Genomic DNA, 16,871 nt, shown 5'->3' on the forward strand with positions numbered 1-16,871 from the left:
CAACTATATTCGATACTTCCACTTTCTCAAATATAAATCGAGTTCAAATAGAATACAGCATGTAAAAATATCTGAGCTTGTGCATCTTGATTGACGGCCGTGATCACGTGATCGCGGGGGTCGCCAGAAAATTGTGATGTCAAAATGGGGTCATGAGCGAAAAAAGGTTGGGAACCACTGTTCTAACATGTCTGAGGCTCAGTCTGTAATGTCTCCTCTAACCATCCTGGCAGCTCACGGCTCTGCTCCGCCGTTCTAAAGGTAGCTTGCACCGACAATTAAAGGTGATGAACCTACTCCTAAAACTATGGCAATGGGCCAATTTGCCAAAAATGTTGAACTATCCCTTTAAGTGTCATAATCCCCATCAGTTTTCTGTTTCAGCACAAGAATAATGCATGATTGTTTAGCACTATATAGGCCACACATGTCAAACTCGAGGCCCTGGGGCCAGATCTGGCCCGCGGGACACTTTCATATTTCTATTATTGATGGCCCGCCTGTATAGCGCTCACATACTCACACGGAGAATCCCATCATACACTGCAACAGCTACCGTATGGTCATGACCAAGCAATAGATCGACAAGCGCCAAGCAGCTACGTATCTGCTGCTCGGATTCGGCACATCATCGTCTCACTGACACACAGCTCAGGACTGAACACTAGTTTTCTCTCCTATTCTAGATACTTCTTTTCTTGGCAGGTTTATGTATGTTTGACATAAACCTGCAGCCAAGAAAAGAAGTATCTAGAATAGGAGAGAAAACTAGTGTCTTGTTCTGTTATTTTTTTACACCAGCTTGTTCACATCTGATGTATTCTCAATGCACCGTTAATTAAAAATCATTATATTCTTATTTCATCTTATTTTTATTAAGAACATGGGCAACAATGGACAGTATGCCAGCTGTTCAAAGCATATTTCTGACACATTTTTGGTCTGTTCAATAAATGTCAGTACTGTTTGACCCGCAATATACAGTATGTGGTGCTTTACATTTTGGCTCCTTGTGTGATTGAGTTCAATATATATAATAATCCTATGCATTAGGACTCAGTGTAGTGGACTATACAGGAGGTAGTGAGTGATTTTGGACACAGCTTCAATTCTCTGGAGTAGATGTGCTCCCAGCTACAGTTTATCTTTGTTTTGCCACAGAAAATATGAATTATGTGAATGTTTTTACATAATTTAAAACACGTCTTGAGAGCTTTGATATTTCCTAATTAGCACTTAACACAAACACAGCTATAGCTACTGGGGATCATCTGTCACACTGGTCATAGCAAAGTAATAGATAAGAAATATTTGTGCTGCTGCTGCTGCTGCTGCTGCTGGTGCTAGAGGAGAAGTCATTGAAGGCATCACCAAAGTAGACATTGAGAGATTTTATTCAGAAAAACTAAGTGTAGCTTTATCTTCACAGAGGCAGCTGCAAACAGAGGTCACCTTCAAAGCTAACCTGACTTTGGTCAGTGGGATGAAAACCGTACCAAAGAAATAAATAAATAAGTCGACTTCCCACAAACTGTGAGAAAACATAACATTCCCCATTGTTACAGCCCTGTTATTTTTTATTTATTTATTTTTTTTAATTCCCCCTCTTATTTCTCACCTCAGCTGTGTGACTGCTGCTCCGGGCTGAGTCATGAGCTGATTGCTGAAGCTGGGCTCGAGAGAGAGTGGAAAGCATCTGTCTCAGTGTGACGGGTCCTTGAGAGCCAAGGTTTAGATGAAGTGTGTGTGTGTGTGTGTGTGTGTGTGTGCCGGCTGCAGCCCAGAGAGGCCGCCGGAGCGCCGGAGCGCCGGAGCGTTGCATTAGCAGGATGAATGACGGAGCGGGGGAGGACGACGGCTTTAGTGAGCGTCTTACTGTCAGGATGTCGTCCTGTCCTCTTGTCCTCTGTCTGTCTGCCTGTCTGTCTGTCTGCCTGCCTGTCTGTTTGCAACAACCTTCTGGCCAATCAGTGGAAGGCAGTCTTAGCATGGATGGATGGATGGATGGATGGATGGATGGATGGATGGATGGATGGATGGATGGATAGATGGATAGATAGATAGATAGATAGATAGATAGATAGATAGATAGATAGATAGATAGATAGATAGATAGATAGATAGATAGATAGATAGACTTTATTATTAGACTCCAGGTCCATTGAAAATAAAATTGGGCAAAATCCAAGATCCCTGGTGTAGGATAGTAAGCGATGGCCAGATTGATCAGCTGCCAATCTGATTCATTGATGTTGTCATTAAGAACATGTGACCAACACAACAAACCACCAAAACAAAACAACTTCAACAGTGTGTGGGATCTGCACAGCGAGCCACAATGATCAATATCAGACGTGAATCCGTCAGTCTCACTTATCGATGATTGGTATCGGCAGCAACAACAAAACGTGATCGGGCCGTCTCTACTTCACACTACAATCAATACAGAACAGCACCTGCACTGTTTCATCATTCACAGTGTTACTTTACTCTGTGCTGCTTCTCTGTACAATACCTCATCCCACTGTTGCACCTGTTTTCTTTCCTGTGGATTTCATGTTCTGAACATTAAACAGCCGTTCCCTGGTCCCAGGTGGCGTTTTATGTGGCCGTTCAGAGCTCTGACCGGTTTGGACGAGCTCATGCTCAAATTACTGTTCTCAGCACGGTGAATAAAGGACAATTGGTAAATCAAATGGTTTACGTTTAACCTTTATTTGCAGGGTGACTAAACACATTGTGCTTTGTTTCACATATCGACCGCTGCAGCCAGAGTCAGCGGGCTGAGGCTGTTATTGGCAGGTAACAAAGAGAAACACTGTGCCAGTAGGTAAAGCTAAACTCACTCTCTCTCTGAGAGTTGTACAGTGTTACCTTTGGATCAGCTCAGTTATTGAAATAATAGTTTGAGTCATATGACTTGAAGGTTGTGTGAGGCATTTATCTATAATCTGTGATGTTTTGCAGTAGATTCTGATGTGGGAGAGTTTGGAGAAGCAGGAGAAGCATCAGCACAGAGGACAGAGGACAAAATCATGATGTAGCCACTTTAAAGATGTCCACAGACATGAAGTGTCTTTGTCCATTTCCATCTGCTTTAAACAGTTGTTTTTCATTTTTTTCAACCACTTCACTATTGCATTATTACCATAAACTCTGAATAAAGATGCACATAGTCTTCTTATCACCAGCTTAACCTTACATGACCCTGCTGCACTCCTGGCTAATACAACGATGGAAAAAAAGAAAAGAAAGAGGGGCATGTTTGGCGGCCACGGCCAGTACATGCTGTCTTGTGGCAGGGAATAGGCTGACCTACCTGTTGCTAAGAGACCATGTCCTAATTATGCTTAGCTTGTTTTGTTTTTTTCCCCAGTTATTAGCATTTTTGTCTTTATTAGATAGGACAGTGGAGATATGACACAAAACAGGGGGACTAGGGCTGCAACTAACAATTATTTTCATTATTGATTAATCTGTTGATTGTTTAAGTGATTCATCGATTAGTTGTTTGGTCAATAAAATGTAAAAAAAAAATGCTGAAAAATTTCAGTGTTTCCCAAACCAGAAGATGACGTCCTCGAATGTCTTGTTTTGTCCACAAACCAAAGAGATACTCAGTTCATTGTCATAAAAATATAAGAAATATTCACATTTAAGAATCTGAAATCAGAGAATTTGGACTTTTTTTCTAATCTAATTTCTAATTTCGATTATCAAAATAGTTGACGATTGATTTAATAATCCATTATTGTTTGATTAATCAATGAATTGTTGCAGTAAATGATCGTGCTCTCATAACCTGGCAAGATGACATGTCTGGAGCATCTCCCAGTCAGCAGTGATGATGAGCAGCTACCTGCATCGATCTGAGGAGATAAAAACCCACAAACCAGCACTTCATCGATAATACATACGGGCCGTGGAGGCGACTCCATCTGCTCCACATCAACAGAAGCTCTGCTGTGTCACAAGTCGCGTCACATTTTACGGTGATGGGAGGAATGTGTCACAACAACACACAGCGCGTGGCGGTGCAGCTGCACACCGGTCACGAGTCGACGCTGTAGCTCATCAGCGTGCGTACACCTGGTTAATGAGGCATCGTGTTATTCTGCAAACAATCCCTGGATCTGCAGCGTCGGGTCAATACACCGTCACCTCATGTGATATCACAGCTTCCTCCTGGCTTCTGATAGGCTGATCAGGTGTAATCTCAGGTGGGGCCATAGTAGCCTTAGAAAAAAAACAAAAAAACACCAAAAACAGCAATCAGCATAAGTGGCTGCCCGGCGTGCCCGCCCTGTAATCTTGACAGCATTTTCAGGACAAGCACGTGTTGGTCGGCAGCTGCTCCACGCAAAATAATCTCCAGTAAAGCAGCGAGTGTAATTAACAGATGGCCCCACTGGATCACAAAGTCATTTCAAGGACTTGCTGACAGTTGTGTCACTGCTGCGGACACTGGGGTTAAGCCTGTGTCTTATTGTGCGCACATGAGGCAAAGAACAAACAGGTGATGTGCAGCAGTGAGTGAGTGTGGTGGTGAACAGATGTGGAGCGTGGCCAGCTGATGTGGACAGACAGATGTCCCAGCCTCTGTTTGCTTCATTCTACCATTTGTTTTAGGATGCAACTGTGAAGTTTTGATAATTGGTTGTTGGGTAAACCCTTTCAGTTTTTGGATCAGAGATTTATCTTTTATCAGGAAGTGTGTTGTAGTTTGTTTTTGGGCTCGGGGGTTTATTTTGTTTTGTTCCAGCTGACTGAGCAGAATCCGATTTGGTGTATGTTCTTGTTATCCCAGTGTGAACCTGTGGCCAGACGGTTGAGTAAATACACAGTCTGAAGAGTTTTTCCAAGTGTTATTAATGTTTGTTGTTAATGTACAACCTGAGCCAGTGCGTGCCAGAGTCGGCCTGCACAACATTTATAATTGTGATGTGGTCAGTGTCATGTGGAGCGGAGGCAGCGGCCAGGGCTCGACTGCTCCACCTGAACATCTGAACATCCATCAGCTCCATCAGCCGAGCTGCTCATCCTGTTAGGGTCACCAGGGACCGAGCCTCTCCCAGCCCACAACCCTCAACATGTTGTCAGTCTATCACAGGCCAATAGAAAACCAGTCACACTCACATTCAGGGATGCACCGATCCGATATTAAAGGGATAGTTCAACATTTTTGGCAAATTTGCCCATTGCCATAATCCCTATAGTCATAGCAGTAGGTTACCTTTAATTGTCGGTGCAAGCTGTTTTTAGATCGGCAGGGCAGAGCCGTGAGTTCTGCATGGCACGCGGTACTTTCGCCTTTCCCTCATCAAACTCATCAAATACACAATCCAACAACTCCAAAACGCTCTGGTGGACAAGTTGTGACCTGCACATTCATAATGTAACATTACTAGACAAAATTGTTTTCAAGGCAAATGCGTAGCCAGAACTACATTCCAGACACGGCTGCTGGGTGGAGTGACTTCAAAAGCGCAAGTAGTTCCGAGTATTTGCTCCATGTGTCGAAATGTTACATAATTATACGTTATTATTTCATAACGTGGTGAATATGCAGGTCACAACTTGTCCACAAGAGTGTTTTGGAGTTGTTGGATTGTGTATTTAGTTTGAGGGAAACGCGAAAGTACCGAGCAGCTCGCGTCTCTGCCCCGCCGATCTAAAAACAGCTTGCACCGAGGGATTATGTTGATTAACTAGAATTTTTGATATCCACACAAGCAGTTTCCACACCGTACTTGATGCTGCTGCTCTGCAGAATGAAGTGTTTTCAGGTGTTAAATCAGAATCAGGTTTTAAGAAGGAGACCTGCTCTGAACCTTTTCTTGTAACACCCCTGACTCACATATACAAGAGGGGCAGTTTGGTCACATTCCTGTGGCTCCGTTAAGAGACCGACAACAGGTGTCCTCTCGCTCTGGTCCAGTGAACTGGGTAAGTGGCAGCTGGCAGAAACCCTCCCCGGATAGATAAAGGTTAAAAACAGTGTCATGCTCCAACATTTCTATAGGGAGAGGAGCTGGGGGCAGACGGGGGAAAGACAGATTTAAAGAATGAATTTCCAGGACTCTTGGGAAAGGGAGCTGACAGACTGGCTGATCCTCTGCTTGCATTAGAAACAATCTGTTTACTAAAGCCCTGGAGCTACAACACCTTTTGTTTGGGTGGTAAAAGACAGTAGGGGATGGTGAGAAGGCTTCTGCTGCTTCTACAGCAGGAGGGCGAGAGAGAGTGTGTGTGTGTGTGTTGTACGTCTGCGTCACAGTGCAGCCTGTTTCTTCAGAAATGCGATAGATGAGTAGGCATGATGTTGCAAAGAAGTCCAATCTTGCAAAGTAACGCAGCCCACATGAGATTAAAGTGCACCCTGGGAATTTCAGCACTCTTCCAATTTTCGAGGAAAGCTTTTCCAGCCTGATGAAGGCTGCCATGTCGTCCTGCTGTGGTAACACGCTGCCTCTCCTCCTGACAGATATGCAGCTGTGGGAGCGGCGCTGACGGGCCTGACTCTGGTTTGACCGGACCATGGAGTCCTCCTCCGAGTCCCAACAGGAGCCTGACAAGACTTTGGTGAGTCAGCACGCCGGGGTTTGGGGGTACGGTTGCACCTGAACATAAGAAGATAATCATTCCTAAACCTTTCTTGAAGGGATAGTTCAACATTTTGGCAAATTGGTCCATTGCCATAATCTCTATAGTCATAGCAGTAGGTTTGTTACCTTTAATTGTTGGTGCAAGCTGTTTTTAGAACGGCGGAGCAGAGCCGCGAGCTGCTCAGAGCTACACTACGGAGGCTAATGGGATTTCTTGGTTTCTTCATCAAACTCATCAGATACACAATCCAACAACTCCACAACGCTCTGGTGGACAAGTTGTGACCTGCACATTCACCACGCTATGAGATAATAACACAATGTTACCAGACAGAGTTGTTTTAGAGGGAAATACAGAGACTGCTCACTGCGCATCAGCGGTCTTGCATGAATTTACCTCGAAAACAACTCTCATAACTCTTGTCTCATAACGTTGTGTTATTATCTCATAGCGTGGTGAATGTGCAGGTCACAACTTGTCCACCAGAGCGTTGTGGAGTTGTTGGATTGTGTATTTGATGAGGAAAACCAAGAAATCCTATGTAGCGTAGCTCTGAGCAGCTCACGGCTCTGCTCCGCCGTTCTAAAAATAGCTTGCACTGACAATTAAAGGTAACAAACCTATATATAATCCCATAGTTTTGATGTCTTAAGTATGAATTTACAATATAGAAAGTAATAAAACATAAAGGAAGGCTATTGAATGAGAAGGTGTATCCAACGTTTTGACTGGTGGTGTATGTCCATTCAGCTACTATGTTTAAAGCTTCTGATTGATAAAGTCCACATTTACTACAAAGACCACACTATAATCTGGAGGTTTCAGTTAAGATAAAGTCAGTTATCTTGAATCCACCCATTGTGCGTCATTGCCTCTAATAGTCTCTAATAATTGGTCTTTTTCCTAATTTAACTGCTGTATCGTCTTGAGTCAGTAGTGGTTCCTGTTTCCCGCTGGCATCGGTGACAGGATGGTTTGCCCCACAAGCACACACACTGAACACACTGAACCGTAATCATTAGCTTAAGGTGCTAATGTTGCTAACCTGCCACAGCTATGTCAGGCTGACGGTGGCAGACACTGCACTTTGCTGTAAGTAATTAAACTGCTGTCAGGGCGTGTGTCAGGAGGATACAAGACAGGCAGTGTGGCTGTGGACCATTAAAGGTCATGAGGTGTGTGTGTGTGTGTGTGTGTGTGTGTGTGTGTGTGTGTTTTTCTTCTTTCTTTCTTTCTTTTTTTGTTCCCACCCTGGAGCAGATATGGTGCCGCATCAGGCCACTGAAAAAAAAAAGAAAAGAAAAGATGTGATTGACCCCAGCCCTCGTCTTTGTGCACTAAAATATAAAGTTGTTGTAATTTCCTGTTTGGTGTGTCAGGTTGACAGTGGCACTGCTACAGTAGTTCCTCATCACTCAGGTCTCCTTTTCTAAATGTTTTTCTAAATAAACGACACAGCAGACTGTGTTCTTAAATCCAGTACATACGTTATAAAAGATCTTCTCTTTGGCTACCAGTACTAGCCACCCATTCAGAGGTGTGGTTTTACTTTGTTTACCTGTGGCAGGACTCTGATAGAGAGGTTCAGACTCCAGTATTTTGTCTGGACCGTTACGTCTTCAATTTTAACAGCACAATAGCTTATCAGAAAATGAAGTAAGTGAAAAGCCCACTTACTCTTTTGTGGCTTTTTTCAGTGGCTTTAGTCGCTACCAGGAAGATTATTACTGTGAACTGCAGGACACTTTCAAATGGGATTGTTTCTTTTTTTTTAGACATGTTTTTATTGAACTTTTTCTTGGAAAGCAGATGCAATAGAGACAACCTAAAACATAGCACTAGCAACCGTGCACAGAATACAGACACTTTAGCCTGACAGGGGAAGATAAATAAAAAATAAAATAAAATAAATAAAAAGAAAATAAATTAGTAAAAATAATAGTAAAAGTAATAATAAAAGTAATTCAAAAAGATAATAATAATACTGAGACAAGTTTTCAGTGAGTTCGAGGAGGACAGAATAGGGAATATCATGTAAAGAAAAGTATTAAAAGTGGACTGTAGTGTAAAAACATCATTAGTTGGAGCAGAGCCATTTGCATACACATCTGCTTGAAAATGTATTTAGCGTGTTGCAGTAAGAATATTTATTATATGTACTATAGATCCTTACAGTATGTGCCCCCCCCTCCCATTTATTACATGGGGGTCAGTCTGAGACCATCACCAGCTCTAAGCAGAAGCTAAGCTACATCTACTACTGCTATCTAGGAGTGTGTAAGTCTTTTCTCTAATGTGACGTTGGCACTCACACACATACAACACCACCTCCGTGCTGTCAGATCCCAGGGGCCTCATTTATCATTGTGGATACACGCTTTTTTACACGCTCTTTCCCCCATTTTGTGCGTACGCACTTTTCTCCGCCTAATTTGGGATCTATCAAACCAAAACCTGTCGGGAGAAAGTGCCGAAATTTACGACCAGTCCGACCATGGCGTACCGGCATTTACACGCTTTTTGAAGAACAAGAGGAATTGGCGACGCCGCTGCAGAGTCAGAGAACTGCAGTATGCGAGGGAGAGAGGAGCGCGGACACTGTTTGAAGTAGTGGTGGTGATCATGACCCCCCCCCCACCACCACCACCACCACCACCACCACCGCACACGTGTTGACGTCGGCACTTTACATGAAAAGCACAGCGACTCTGATTTTTCCCCTGTGCATTTACACTAGTTTGCTCCTAAATACTGGCTTTATAAAACGAATTTCGTTTTCTTTTGATATCATATTGATATTTTCCCCTGCATGTAGGCTACATCTCTTCCACAACCCGTCTGTCCAGTCTGGAAAATAATTTCTGCGACGTGCGTGTGTTACGTAGCCAGACTGGACACACACAAGCAAGCAGCAAGCCCAATAATGTCGGAGCAAATCAAAGCAAATGAGAAAACATGATCGATATTTTTTGTGTGAATAATATTTATTGTATTTAACAAAAATGGGTGCTGCCCAACATCAGGAAAAGTCACAGACTGGTGGACTTCAATGTTTTTTTTTTTTTTTTTAAATATATAGCTATGCACAAATGAAAATCAAATCTTCCAGTGAACGGAAGTTGGGGGTTAGTGGAAAGGGGTGCAAAGTAGTACTGACTGGCAGTGGAAACCCTGCTTTAAATTATTATGACATAATCTAAAATAAGGGGCAGAATAAATATGATTCTTCTTCTTTCTGTTCTGTTTCATTTAGATTTGGGAGTTTTTTGTTTTTATTGTAGCCTTTCAATGCAAGATGATGTTTCTGACTGATATTGCCGTGTTACCGTGTATCTCGCTTTCAGAGAAATTCCGCTTCTTCCTCCGCTCTCCGTCCGTCTGTTGTCTTCACCGTCTTCCACTGACGTCATTCCACACGTTTCCAGAGTGCACATGGCTACTTAATATGCACGTAACTGATTTGCATTGACCACATATGGTTGCGTGGGGCCGTTTAGGGGGCTGGGTATGAGGCGTGTTCTCATCCACGCTTTTCTCAGGTCCGGTGTGATCTATCAAGGGAAATACCGTGCAGCCGTGTGTACGCGGAGTTTGATAGATCTGAAAAGAGTGTATATTTTTTGGTCGTACGCACATTTTGCCTTTCCGTCGTACTGAAAATTTAAGAGGACTTTTACACGCTCTTTGATAAATGAGGCCCCAGGTCTGTTATTCTGCCCTTTTCATTTCACCTTAATCATAATCCTCAGTCTCCATTTTTGCGGTGAGTGGGAGGGCAATTATACCAGCTGATAACCTGGCTGATAGTAGGGCTGGCCTGGTTCCCTCAGGCCGACACACACAATGACACACGATTAGCTTGTATGGAAGCAGAGCGGGAAAGAAAAGAAAAGCCCCTTCCCTCCTCTTGGCCTCTCAGAGTGGGAGTGACTTTTAATAACCTTCAATATCTGTTATTAGTGCCAGCTAATTTCTCACCCCACCTTCTCTGGAGCCCATTGTAGTTTCTTTATAATGAAACTGCTGATGCATAAATTAGTTTGAAAGCCAAGTCTGTGTGTTTACTCTTCCTTTTCAACGCTTTGTGTTTGACTGAATTGAATTTGATGAGTACCTCTCGGCAATCTTTCTTTTGCAATAAAGCCTGGACAGTGTGTTGTTATCACTTCTTGATCACACATTACGAGCGACCGTGAGTGCCAGGACGGTGTGAGACTCAGGCTGTGTGGGGACGTATTGTGTCGCTGGCACGTCCCGCTGTCTGCTGAACGAGCCGCTCGGTGGAGAGGACGGTTTCCCAACGCCACATGAAGGGTCCGGGCAGCGCGCCAGGTGTCTGCAGCTTCTCCCCGCGCGCTCACATCCTCACAGTCAGGACTGGAGACGCTTCAGGAGAGAAGGGCTGGGGGCTGGGGGTGGGTTAATGGCAGCAGCCCCCCTCCCTCCCCTCCCCTCCGTCCCGTTTCAAACACCCACCACCATTCACTCTCCTGTCATTTGCATTGTACATACTGTAATGAAAGCGCTGGTGACCTGCTGCTCAGAATAAGCAGAACTGAAAAGGCACACAGACGAGCATTATGCACTTCAACAATGGCTCGGAGAGATAGCTCGGAGCTAAGAGAAGAGGATCTGTGACTGGGGGGGTTTCAGCAGCTGAAATGAATGAGGGAAAAAAAAAAAAAAACTTTTATTCCTCATTGCTGTTGAATTTCCCTTTTAGTTCCAGAGCAGCAAAAGGCTGTTTGTGCGCGGATGTTCCCAGATTTTAATGGAAGATATGATATTGCTGGGAGAAGACACGAGTCACGTGAACTATGCAAGATTCTTGCCCTATTTTAACAGCTTCGGAGTAATTGTGATAAATTAAATGACTTGTTACAGGGAGAATGGAGGCTCTCTGCGTTCCATCTTGCAAGATCAGCGTCTCTGGCCTGGTGTCCGCGATCCTGTCTTGCAAGAAACATGGACTGCTGCTTTAGGGCACTAAATCATACCGAAAACCGGTCTTTATTTCTGAAGTTTATTTTATTTGCACATTATATAAAATCAAGGAAAATGATTAAATTAAACATTGCGCAGGAGAGGTAGAAACCAAAAAAGGCTTATGAAAATGCCACAACAGCGGTGGTCTTCCAAGTTAAAAAGATAATACATAATACAATAAATTCATAACATAAAAAAGAGATAGGAGAAAAAAAATTAACAATTTACATAGAAAATGGAAGATAAAGACAGGTAGGCAGCAAATGCAGAGACTGCTTGCTGAAAAACTGCCCCCGACGGGAACGTGCATCAGTGGTTTTGCATGAATTTACCTTGAAAACAACTCGTAACGTTGTGTTATTATCTCATAGCGTGGTGAATGTGCAGGTCACAACTTGTCCACCAGAGCGTTTTGGAGTTGTTGGACTGTGTATTTGATGAGGGAAACCAAGAGCAGCTCGCGGCTCTGCTCCGCCGTTCTAAAAATAGCTTGCACCAACAATTAAAGGTAACAAACCTACCGCTATGACTATAGGGATTATGGCAATGGGCCAATTTGCCAAAATGTTGAACTATCCCTTTAACTATACCCATCTGGTGCAGCTACACCACCCCAGTACAGTACGACCAACACACTGCATCTCAATCAACCTGACACTTTAGCTATAGCAGCAGAACATGGAGTTTGCAGTTTGAAAGCAGAAGTGTGAATTTCTAGTTGTTTACTGCCCATAAATACTGATATGGAACGGCCCGGGTGCACGGAGATCACTTCTATAATAAAAATCGACCAATGGTGCAACTCCTTAATGGACTCCTCTCATGCGTGGCAGAAAGCCCTCCACTGTTCAATCGATCATCAATGGGAAAATCTAAACTGATATTATAGATTACTGACTCGAAGGTTCACCCAGGAGCTTTTTAAAGTTTTTTGCTTTGCCAGCAGTTTGACTCTGGAGATGACAGAGTTGCTGGAACAGTTTCTTTTGTCATGAGATTTGATCTGGGAGATTCACTGACTTCCCATATTTAACACTTTGATTTGAAGTGTAGATCCATAAAAGACATATCAGCGGTATTAAGAACAAAAAACCCATCTCAGTTGCATCTCTTCGTCTGCAGCTGCAGTAACAGCAGGTCAGTGAGAGGCCTCGAGCCTCTCCTCTGACGCCGCTGCTGTTTTAAAGTCATTTCTAACTGGCAGAGCGAGACACAGGGTCTCGGTGCTCAGACCTACAACTCCTCATCATGTGACAGGAATACGCTGCAGGAGAATACGCTGCAGGAGAATACGCTGCAGGAGGCAGCGAGAAGCCAGAGGTGAAATGTGTCTGCAGGCTGCTCTGGGAGAGCCAGAAGCTGAGGCTGCATCAGCTACTGCACATCAGCCATCGGACCCATGGAGCTGTTGACTGAGCCGAGCTGACAGCCCCGGCACATGAGACACATCTCACCTCTCACGTAAACAGGAAAAGCAAGCTTATCCTCCACAGCTTTAGATGTGGAAACACTGCAAATGAAAGTCTGAAAACTACACACATTTTGTCAAGAAGACTCGACAAAGTGAAATCGATGTGGAGGAAGATGCTTTTCTTTTTTAAAGCATATTGGATTGGACTGAGTGCGTCGGAGGAACTGTGTCCAGTCCTTCTCTGACTGGAACATGAGTCTTTCAGCTGAGTGAAGGTGTTGGGCTGTTTATCTGAGGGCACTGCTCAATACAACATTGATTTATTAACACAGGGAGAAGACAAAGGCCAGGGCATAGCATCACACAACTGCACTGTGTGTGTGTGTGTGTGTGTGTGTGTGTTAAGTATAAAACCTATGAGAAAGAAACATCTTGCTGTCTTTCTGCTGTACTGGGGTGAACTGTCCATTGGTCATACAGTAGCTGTGTCCTTATCAGAGGCCGAGCCCGTCGGAGCAAACAGTCTACTAAGGTGAACACGCCCCCTCCGTTGCATCGTGAAGCACGGTCCCTGTCGCCTATAGCAACCTTGACAATGTGTAACTTTGAGGTCTTGGTTTTAACAGTTCATACCAACTGGGCTGAAACCCAGTCCTCATATTTCAAAGGGTAATGGCTGGGTTCTCTGTCAGTGCTGTTTGCAGCCATATTATTTTATTAACCAATGAATCTAGGGGTATACTGGGCCAGAAAGGATCCATCAGTTTGCCGCCTTTGAAATGGGACAGGCGAGGTGGGACAGGCGAGGTGGGACAGGCGAGGTGGGCTGCTGATGTAACGCAGCCTTCAAAGGGTGCAGCTGCTGATTTAGGACACAGTTCATGTCCTCTTCCTATAGCTGCCATAGACTGATACTTGTATGCAACTCTATACACAGTAGGATCCATTGTTCAGTCATCAAAGCATTCATTATATATCCTCCATCTGTTACAAATACACCCAAGGCTGTATACTGATGGAGTGATGTACTTAGATACAAAAATATGTACATGTAAGTCATTTAAAAGCATTAACCTGGGAAAAATGGCTGATAATATTGGAAGTTTTTTGTTTTTTTTGCGCCTCATTGTTCGTTTACTGAGGATGAGTCTAGTTGCTGAGGAGGGTGTAAGAGTAACAGTGTGTGTGTGTGTGTGTGTGTGGTTTGTTGGCAAAGCTTGAGGTTTTTGTTTTCTGTGGTGTTTCCTGTCTCTGCTGGCACTGAGTGTTTGGATTAAATAATTGAAGTGAGCAGTGTTTCAGGCATCTCATCCACTTCATGGTCACAAAGGTTACGAAAAAGTAATCAGAGTAACCTAAATGAGTACACATATTCTTTCTTCAAACATCTACGCTACATGGGCTTCTTGTGACTCTCAGTAGCAATGCAGTCACTATTATGATTGAAATAATCTTTCCTGTAATATTTTAATTATATGGAAGTCAGAAAAATAAAATAAATAAGTCTAATACAGCTTTTCAGGTGGTACAATAAAATGTTTTATCATTATTCAATTTTTGATGGATTTTATTCACACATAAGGCATTACAAAATACTTAATGTATAGTTTCTTTATGAAGTGGATGTGCAGTGGAGGTTAAAACCATCAAGGCAAGTGGGAGAAAAAAGAAGAAAAGGAGACAAAGAAAATAATACTGAACGAAAAAATGGAAAACCAACAAGTTAAAAGAAATGGTATGAGAGAACATAGTATGCAACACAGTATATGCAATGGATTCATTAAAAAATGAATTATCAACAGGGATTAGTGCAGAAAAGCCCAAAACAAAACAAACCCAAGTAAGACAAACAACACAGTGGGTTTAGTCTGATTCCCATCTGGGTGCTTATTAATACCTCTTTACATTTTCTCTCACAACTAACAACTGACTAGGAGCCCATGGATAGAGTTTTTGAAGGCTCTCCCTCTGTCAAAATGAGACTTTAGAACAAAAAAACTAATTTACCGCACTAACAACACACTTACTGTTATGGATTTTGTGCTGCTGCCATGGTAATTACCATAAACGGATGCTTTGTTTCCCCTTTTTTCTTTGGGAAAACATTATCAAAGTGGCCGACTGAATCACACTCGGCAGGAGTTTCCTGCCTGCAGCTGAGCTCTTTAGTCTAATTAAAATAGCCACTGTTCCATTGCAAATAAGCTTTACATTTCTGAGCGTGATGGATGCAGGTTTTTTAGTTTCTGCTCTTTTCAAACTCCTTCAAGGCTTGTTCTACTTTAGTACAGCGCAGGGAACAGTTCTTTTTTGTCAAGAGCAAAATGGTTTCTCTAATCTAACCCCATGATGTGAATCATGGTCGTCTCCCTCAGCAGACTGTAGCCTGCTCCATTACAACTGCTCCTTTGTCGGCCTGTTGGGAGGAATTAGCCAATTAGCCAGGACAGAGCTTTTTCTGTGCAGCGCTGCACTTCTCTGAACGACTGTTTCCAGAACCTCCTGTATCTTCAAAAACCTGGTTTTCCAATGCTGACAAACACACAAGCTCAGGTTGATGGGGGGGGGGGGGGGGTAAACGCTGCTGCTGACCCTTCTTTAGTTCAGAAACTCCAGGGGGATTCGTAGTGTGGACGAAGACAAACTGAGACCTTTGGGGACGGTGATGTCATCACAGCCAGGTGCTCCCTGATCTGGTTGTGTCTGCCATGACGACCGGTCGTGAAAGCAACACGGATAATGAAATCAAAGTGTTACTGACCTTGTTGTTTTTGCCAGCAGCCGTTGTCCAGTTAGATTTGTTTGAGGTTCATGCGAGGTCTGAGAGCCGACCTGTCAGATCGGCTAAAAAACTATCTGATCCAGTCACCAAGTGGCCGGTGGAAATGCATGTGGAGACTTGTTTTAAGGTGTTTGCCATCTTGCCAAGACGAGATGTCATATGACACTGTTCAATGCTATGGCTAGCAGTCGGTTAGCATAGCTTAGCATAAAGACTGAAAACAGTGGTAAACTGTTAGCCTTGTGTTCAGAGGTCCAAAATGGTGTCAATCACCCGTTTACACCTGGCAGTAACATGTCTCATATCCAGATTATATCTGGACACAGTTTGACCAGACAGCATGTACACCTGGTGTTAATGTGGGTCTCCAGTGTCCACACTGAGATCACATTGAGATTCAGTCACATATTTGCACAGGTTAATTAAAGGTTGAATATGGAGAATGAACAGAATACCACCATCTGTTGATCAAGATAGGAATTACAACAACAGAAAAATAATTCCAGCAGTCGGTTGCCAGACCTTTGCTAGGTATAACACACCGTTACTCGGGACACTGCTCTGATCAGAGGAGCACAGAGGAGAACTATGCAGGATATTTACCTTATGTTTCATTTTTACCTTCATTAAACAGCTTCGGACTAATTGTGATGTTGTGTCACAGCTCTCGTCTTGGTGAAAGAAAAAAAAAAAGCTCTTAAATAGAGTTAGGTTAGGCTCATCTTTTATGGAAAGGTAATACTTGCATCCTGCACCCCTCTAAACGCCCCGTGGATGTTTTTTTTGTTTTTTTAAATATATAACTTTTAATAAGCATTCTCCATGTTCAACTTTTTTTTTTTTTTTTTTTTTTTCAGCCTCAACACATGGGGCGGGTGCTCTACCAACTGAGCTAAACACCGCCCCTCCATGTTCAACTTTTAAAAAAGAAAAAAGAAAATAAATAGTAGAAGTATTTCTGCCTGTGTAGTTGTATCTGGATACACAACACATTACCATTTACATGTATGTTCAATGTGGTCACATGTGTCCCTGACCCTGACCACCTTCGGAGGTGGTTTGGCCGATCGGACCACAACCCGTCCT

At 43.3% G+C, this 16,871-nt stretch overlaps 1 protein-coding gene and 1 pseudogene across 6 annotated transcripts in view; both read left to right on the plus strand.

The window, feature by feature from the left end:
• The window catches only part of osbpl8 (oxysterol binding protein-like 8), a 127,840-nt gene that overhangs the window by 34,430 nt on the left and 76,539 nt on the right, over nt 1-16,871 (plus strand). For all 5 annotated transcript variants that reach the window (XM_085769666.1, XM_085769668.1, XM_085769670.1 and 2 more), the window contains exon 2: nt 6,485-6,582. In XM_085769666.1, the coding sequence (XP_085625792.1) occupies nt 6,538-6,582 (45 nt within the window). In that variant the 5' untranslated portion in view covers nt 6,485-6,537. The remainder of the gene's footprint in view (nt 1-6,484; nt 6,583-16,871) is intronic.
• The window catches only part of LOC146962883 (gamma-crystallin M2 pseudogene), a 310,111-nt pseudogene that overhangs the window by 11,137 nt on the left and 282,103 nt on the right, over nt 1-16,871 (plus strand). The gene's annotated exons all lie outside the window — the stretch shown is intronic.

The sequence above is a fragment of the Trachurus japonicus genome, chromosome 23 (assembly GCF_045865225.1).
Source record: "Trachurus japonicus isolate A0001 chromosome 23, Traja_1.0".
Lineage (NCBI taxonomy): Eukaryota > Metazoa > Chordata > Actinopteri > Carangiformes > Carangidae > Trachurus > Trachurus japonicus.